General features: G+C 34.7%; 1 protein-coding gene across 1 annotated transcript; it reads left to right on the top strand.

The window, feature by feature from the left end:
* Positions 1-4,502: 4,502 nt before the first annotated feature.
* Positions 4,503-5,312, top strand: LOC149217260 (glycerophosphodiester phosphodiesterase GDPDL1-like). Its single transcript, XM_089390176.1, has 2 exons — positions 4,503-4,663; positions 4,779-5,312. The coding sequence occupies exons 1-2, from the start codon at positions 4,529-4,531 to the stop codon at positions 5,310-5,312; spliced, it is 669 nt and encodes a 222-aa protein (XP_089246302.1). The 5' UTR covers positions 4,503-4,528.
* The last annotated feature ends 1,808 nt before the right edge of the window (positions 5,313-7,120 follow it).

The following is a 7,120-nucleotide window of genomic DNA, read 5'->3' as shown; positions in this document are numbered from 1 at the left end:
AAGGCATAGTTTTCCATCATTTATATGCCAAACAACTTTTATAAATAAGGCCAATTAGCATAATTTAATATTTTTTATTAATATTAGTATTACTAATATTATTTATGTTAATCTCATTAATAATAAAAATAATATTATTATTAATTAAATCTTTTTAATATTAAAGTAATATGAAACATAAAACCTAATTTTAATCTCTGAAATATGTTCAATATGATGTTTTATTTTCCATTTATAAATTACTTTACTCTTCCTATAATCATAACGGACCAAATTTGACAAAATACCAAATTTTTATATGATTCACAAGAAAATAAAATTCCAAAATTTAATAAATAAACTGAAATGATTCATAAAAAGCATTATATAGAAATCGATTTTTATAAATGATGTCAATCCACATAATTTAATATTATTTATTAATATTAATTATATTAAAAATATTAATGTCATTAAGAATAATATTATTATTAATATTAAAGTAATATAAAACATAAAATTTAATTTAAATCTCCAAAGTATTCTAAATATGATATTTTTTATTTTCCATTTATAAATTAATTTTACTCTTCTTACGATCATAAAGATCCAAAATTCACAAAATACCAAATTTTTATATGATTCACAAAAACATAAAATTCCAAATTTTAATAAATACACTGAAATTATTCACAAAAATTATTATTATTATTATTATTATTTTTTAAATAACTATAAATAAAGTGTATCACTGACCAAATAAAATATATTCTATCATGAAATTATATTAAAAAAAATATTTGAAATGTTTAAATTACTACTTCCTGTTGGGCTACCAGGGAAAGTTTTAAAATAATATATATTATCCTGTGTTTTTTTCTATATGGGATCCTACAGTTATTGTCCCTTGCCATTAACGGAAGAAAAAATAATTTTCCTTGTAAAGATAATTTTTTATTTTCCTGAACTAATAAAGAGTTGAAATATGCTAGTTTTAGAATGGCTCACCAGAAGAAATAGCTTGGTTATGATATAAGTGTGTTGCATTCCTGAGGGTGATACTATATATATATATATATATATATCTCAAGAAGGTTCACATAAGGGTCAAGAAAGAAGATTAACAAAAGATATTTAGGTTTCTTGGTTGATAAATATTTCTTTATTAGTCCCTGCCATCTGGCATTCGGCAGGGACTATAGTAATCGAATTGGTCTGAGTTAACATTAGTTCTTTGTCGCTGCCCGGTGTTATTCGGTGTTTATCATAAAGTTTGCAAATGCCCTGTGCGGGGATGTGCCGAGATAGCCTAAGTTACATTTCCACCTGAGACTTCGCCATCTTATTTGGCCTCTTCGCGAGGCGGAAGAGGCTCGAGCATAGCTTAAATTCCTTTTAAGCCCGGTGCATTCTCGCTAACCGTCAACGGGCTTGTTTTAATGTTAACATTAATTCGATAGGTACAAATGCTAGAGATTAATATTGCTTTTTCAGTGATCTCATAGATATACAGAAAATAAAACAAGTGGCATGGTTATGCATGAGGATACAAGTGGCAAACTAATATCGAAACTGTTCTGTTCATCAAACCTATTTCCACTGTCTTTACCAGAACTATTCATCAAACCTGTTTCGCCCTGTGAGGGAGGAGAATAACCCATGGCACTTAAGATGCAGGTTTGCTTTGAGGGAGGAGATCCACTGTCCAAGACGTTTGGTCAAAGTCGTTCTGCCTGTGATATTAACCACTGTCCAAGACGTTGGTCGAAGACGTTCTGCCTGTGAGATTAACCACTCTCCAAGACGCAGGTCTGCTTCCTGGATGGAGGCCTGCTTCTTAAGGTGAAATTACTAATCAGTATTTTTGACCTTCTACATGTAATATATCTCATCTCATTTTTTCAGGATATTAATTCACAACATTTTGAATTCTAATTTTCTGCAGAATGATCAATTTCCATTCAGAAGTTTACATAAGTTTACATATTTGTTGAAAGCATCAAAATTTCAAAACTGTAAACAAAACATCTTAAATTTTTTGGGGTTGCTGGTACTTACTGAATTTTACAGCTCCATTGGCATTCAGTGCGGCTCCATCAGCTTATGCTTATGCGTATTCTCCACCAAGTCTGGCCCCTTAATCAATTTGAGACTGTTCTCAACGAAACCAGCCTCATCATTCTCCATAAGCATAAGCTCATCTTTTAGCTGCCTCATCATTCACCATAAGCATAAGCTCATCTTTTCGCTGATACTACAGGGGAATTCCTGTTCCTCTTCACACATTTCGGCTTCCTATTCTACTTCACACATTTCTTCTACTTTTCTTCTACTGCTTCTTAACAGTAGCAAAGCAGAACATTTCTTCTGCTGCTTCTTAACAACACCACTCCCCAAGGCTGCACCCTTAATCAATTTGAGACTATTCTCAATGAAACCAGCCTCATCATTCTCCATAAACATAAGCTCATCTTTTAGCTGACGCTGCACCCGGCTTCCTATTCCGCTTCACACATTTCTTCTGCTGCTTCTTAACAGCACCACTCCCTTTCACAGAGACCTTAGCAACTTCACAAGTACCCAATGGAAGGCCAATGAAAGGCTCATAATGAACCTTATACTGCTCCTTGCCAGGAGCCCGACTTCATTCAGTTTTTGCAGATTCGAAAGATGAATGGCTGGAGGGGATGAATGAGTTGCACAGTCGTGTTTGTTTAGCGAGCAAACACGAAGCACATAAGTAATGAAATTTCAGGTATTTATCCTAGCCCACCTCTTCTCCCAGCGTTTTTTATTTCACTTAATGCGTAAGCGCTCGTGGACTGTAGCTATTGTCTTTTCTATGCTATTGTACTAACAGCTTATATGAAGAACAAGCCAAGATCCTATGGACACATAGAAATGAATGTGTTAGCATAGAAATGAATGTGTTAGGCATCTGGCGAAGAAATTTCGGTACACGTGGTTGTTCTATCAATAAATCACTTAGAAGATCTCGTTTCACGTGTTATAACTTTATATTATCAAAATATATCATATGTTACTATTTGTAATAATATTATTATTTTATATATGACTGATATATTGCTTTTCAATAATATGATTTATTGCTTTTCAATATTATATTGCTTTTCATAACATTATCACGGACATTGAAATAGGGTGAGATAATACATATGATAATCATTTTAGGTTAGAAAACTCATCTTTTAGTGGCAGATCGTGATAAAAGACAGCTAATTGCCATTACATCTGAGTAATACTGATGCTTCTGGGCAAAGAAGATGTGGACCCATCAACGAATGCAACATATGGTTCCCTCGTAAAAAATTTAACATTTGTGAAGACATTTGCTGCTGGAATCATGGTTCCAAAGGACTACATTTGGCCTGTCGGTACAAACTTATATTTACAAGCACCTACAAGTATTGTACAAGATGCACACTCTGCAGGGCTGGAAATATTTGCTGCTAATTTTGCCAATGATGAATATGGCATGAGCTACAATTATAGCTATGATCCAATAAGGGAATATCTTCAGTTCGTGGACAACAAGAATTTCACAGTTGACGGCATCCTAACCGATTTCTCTGTAACAGTGTCAGAGGCTATAGGTATGGCTTTCTTGCTACTTAACCTCCATCAATTTGTACAATCCCCTACCCATGTAGGGCTATAATTCTTCTTATGTCTTTCAAGGCCATAATGTTTTTATAATAATAAGTATGTATCTCTTTCTGAATATATTTCTTTGTTGATCAAGATTCTTAAAACTATAAACTCACTGGATTTCTGTGGATTAATGACAATACAGCTTGCTATGCTCAGAGCAATGTCAGTACATCCTCCAACGCAGGTGCACAGTTCACTTCATATCCTGCTTGCCTTTTAGCCATTTTTTAACTGCGTCGTTTAGCTCTCTGATATAGTTGCTGCTGGAAATATTGAAATTCTGGAGTACTGTACATGGACTGCTAACATTAACTGTGCTTCAACTGGTGGTTCCAGGAAAACCATTAATAATTTCTCACAATGGAGCTAGCGGTGACTACCCAGGTTGTACGGATATTGCCTATCAGGCTGCAATAAGAGATGGAGCTGACTACATTGATTGCTCTGTTCAAATAACAAAAGATGGTGTTCCTATCTGTAGGGAATCACCAGACCTTATGATAGGAACAAATATCGTATCAAATTCAGTGTTTTATCCATCTCGCTTAACAACCGTACCAGGCATCAACAAAATGGTGCTAGATACCCCAAATAACCGGCCAGGCATCTTCACGTTTGATCTCACATGGAATGAAATTCAAAGCTTGACACGTAAGTCTGATCCATGCTGGCTGAAACAGTCAAAATAATAGAAAATCTCTTCCTCGCACACCTGTTAATTTCCAAAGTTTCAAAAGTGTAATCATTTGAATTGTTCCTCAAATGATAGTACATTGCTAACTTCTCCCTCTTTTTATCAATAATAATGGAGAACTTTAGCTCTGCTAAAATATAACAGGTTTAGTATTTCAGAGGGCAACTGATGTAATACTGTGATATGAATTTCTTGTACTGTGCAGCAAACATTTACAGCCCGTTTAATATAGAGGGTTATAATCTTCTAAGAAATCTGTCTGCCTTTTTAGAGTTTGCAGAGAGTCAAGGAAATGTTCATGTTATCATCAACATAGAGGTACAGTTCTTCAATCTGATTAGAAATCTGAAGAGTTAAATATAAACTAGCTCATGAAATAAATGTTAACTCATGATACTATAAAGTGTATCTTGTTTCTTGCTTTTTTTCACAGAATGCACGAGCTATATCATTGAAAAGGAATCTTAGTATCATGGAGCCCATTATTTCAGCTCTAACTAAGAGTGGTTACAACAACATGACCAATAGAATCATGATACAATCTGATGAAAGTGCTGTGCTAACAGAGTTCAAGCAACTTACAAAATTTAAGCTTGTTTATGTTGTGGACGAAACTGCTATCAGCATTCCAGATTCTACCATTGAGGAGATGAAAACATTTTCTCATGCCGTAGTATTAATGAGGAATGTGATTTTCCCGGCTTCTCAGTCATTTCTTGTAGGGTACACAGATATTGTCCAGCGACTGCACCTCTATAATATGTCAGTTTTCGTCTTTCTTCTCTGGCTGGCTTCCATTCCTCTATTCCTGCTTAAGTGTGCATTGACTGTGGATTTCAAATTCATTCTTGTGCAGTCTGTTGTCTTTTGCTTCAGTCAGTCTATCCTTTTAGTCTATGGTTTATACTTTACTGTATATATGTATGGGAGGCAACACAAACAATTCATCATGCATCCGAGAATCTGAACAGAGTTTTCTGTTTCATAACATTTTTTACATGAAATCATACAAATTTCGTTGTGCGTTGGCTAACTGGAAAGTGTTGGTCAATGGGCAGTATGATGAAAGGCTTTAAAATGAAGAATGTAGAGGATTCAAGCAATAATTTCTATGTGGAGTTCATGGGACCTCGACACAGTAAGTTAGAATTCCATTGCTTTTCTTGTTTTCTTTTGGGTTTATTAGAGACCTGGATTCTGTTAGTTATAATAGGAAATACCCCACGCCAGGGAAAATAATTTAGTAAATTAGGTTACATTGTATTGAAGCTAGAATGAACTGAGAGTTAACTGTTTTCTTTTTCTCTCGAATTATTCTAGGTGACAAGCTGAGCTACTTCAGGAAAAAATTACATTGCTAAAGTTTTCCCAGTGGAAAAGATTGGAAAATTTGTACATATCTCTTAGCGCTGGCACAACCCATTGCCATTTTGCATGTAGGTTGTTTGCTTCGGCTTTTGTCTCAATCCCTGAGTTCATATATGAATTTACTTATTGTTAAGTCTTAATGGCGTTGTTTAATTTTGTAATGAGTAGATTGTTGGGATGTTAAGAAGAATTCACTGTTTGTCATGATCTAATTAGGTCTTTACCAAGATGGAGTGTGGACGGTTTATGTGGAATTATCAACTGCTTATCCATTCACACCACCAGCTATTCGTTTTATGAATAGGATCTACCATCCCAACATTGCTGAGATGTAGTATTTTGCCACTTCATATATAATTTAGTCAATAATTTCATTTGTTCTGGTTTAAAGTTCTGTGCTTCTTAATTTTTTGGTCACGTATTGAAGAAAAGGTTATTGTAAGCGGAAAGGATCTTTTGGAACGCTGTGGTGGATTATAGGCTGCATGCCCCAACTAAATCTTTAATACCTCGGAAAGGCACAGTTGGGTTTTGAATTCAATTGAATACCATGTCCAGTCGACCAGGCAACCGCAGGAATAGAGATATCATGAAGCTGTAAGTTTCAAAGCCAATCCCATAATATATGATATATCTTTTTCTTTGTTCATCTGGGAATCTGTTATGGCTTGGAGTTACTGTAAAGTAATGCCATATCATGGTTTTCTCCCTTCTCCTTCATAAGATACTGCAAGCTTTATGAAATTCTTGGGGTTTCATAACATTTTTTACATGAAATCATACGAAGTTCGTTGTGCGTTGGCTAACTGGAAAGTGTTGGTCAATGGGCAGTATGATGAAAGGCTTTAAAATGAAGAATGTAGAGGATTCAAGCAATAATTTCTATGATTATGGTTATTACATGGTGTGTTGCTCTTTGGAGTGTATTTAAAATCTTCGCTCCCAAGCAAGTTCTCATTATATTCTTAGCATCCCTTGGGTTAGTGTTTGTAGCCTCCACCATACGAGGTAGGCACTTTTTTTCATCACTTTGTTAATTTTGGAGTCTTTATTCTATTTCATCCTACTTGCTCATTGACTACTTAGTTAAGACTTTTATTAGTGCCTCTTATATGGCCATTTATATATCCCAAAAATATTTCATCTTGCAAGCAATTTACACTACTTCATGATGTATTCTCTCTTGGATTTATTAAACCAAATCCCCTCCTCTGCTACACTATTTAATGTTTTCAATTCTCTTCCTGACACAAGGGATGATAAGGCTCTCGACCTCCTCCTTATCCAAGAGCTTAATTAGTGGCAAAGTGCTCAATAGAAAACTTTTTAGATAGTACCCCATTAGGGATTTGTGGGGGAATAAATCGGGTTAAAGAGGAAGCAATGGTGGAATGTATGTTTACTTCG

Source organism: Pinus tabuliformis, chromosome 1_1 (genome assembly GCF_031772625.1).
Source record: "Pinus tabuliformis cultivar Carrire ecotype Pingquan chromosome 1_1, CPIR1, whole genome shotgun sequence".
Classification (NCBI taxonomy): Eukaryota; Viridiplantae; Streptophyta; class Pinopsida; order Pinales; family Pinaceae; genus Pinus; species Pinus tabuliformis.
This window is presented reverse-complemented; position numbering and strand designations above follow the sequence as displayed.

Excerpts from the sequence above, each read along its gene's own strand:
- LOC149217260 (XM_089390176.1), top strand. The coding sequence starts at position 4,529 with ATGAATTTCTTGTACTGTGCAGCAAACATTTACAGCCCGTTTAATATA. Across the intron at positions 4,664-4,778 it reads ATGTTATCATCAACATAGAG|AATGCACGAGCTATATCATT; the intron begins GTACAGTTCTTC and ends TTTTTTTCACAG.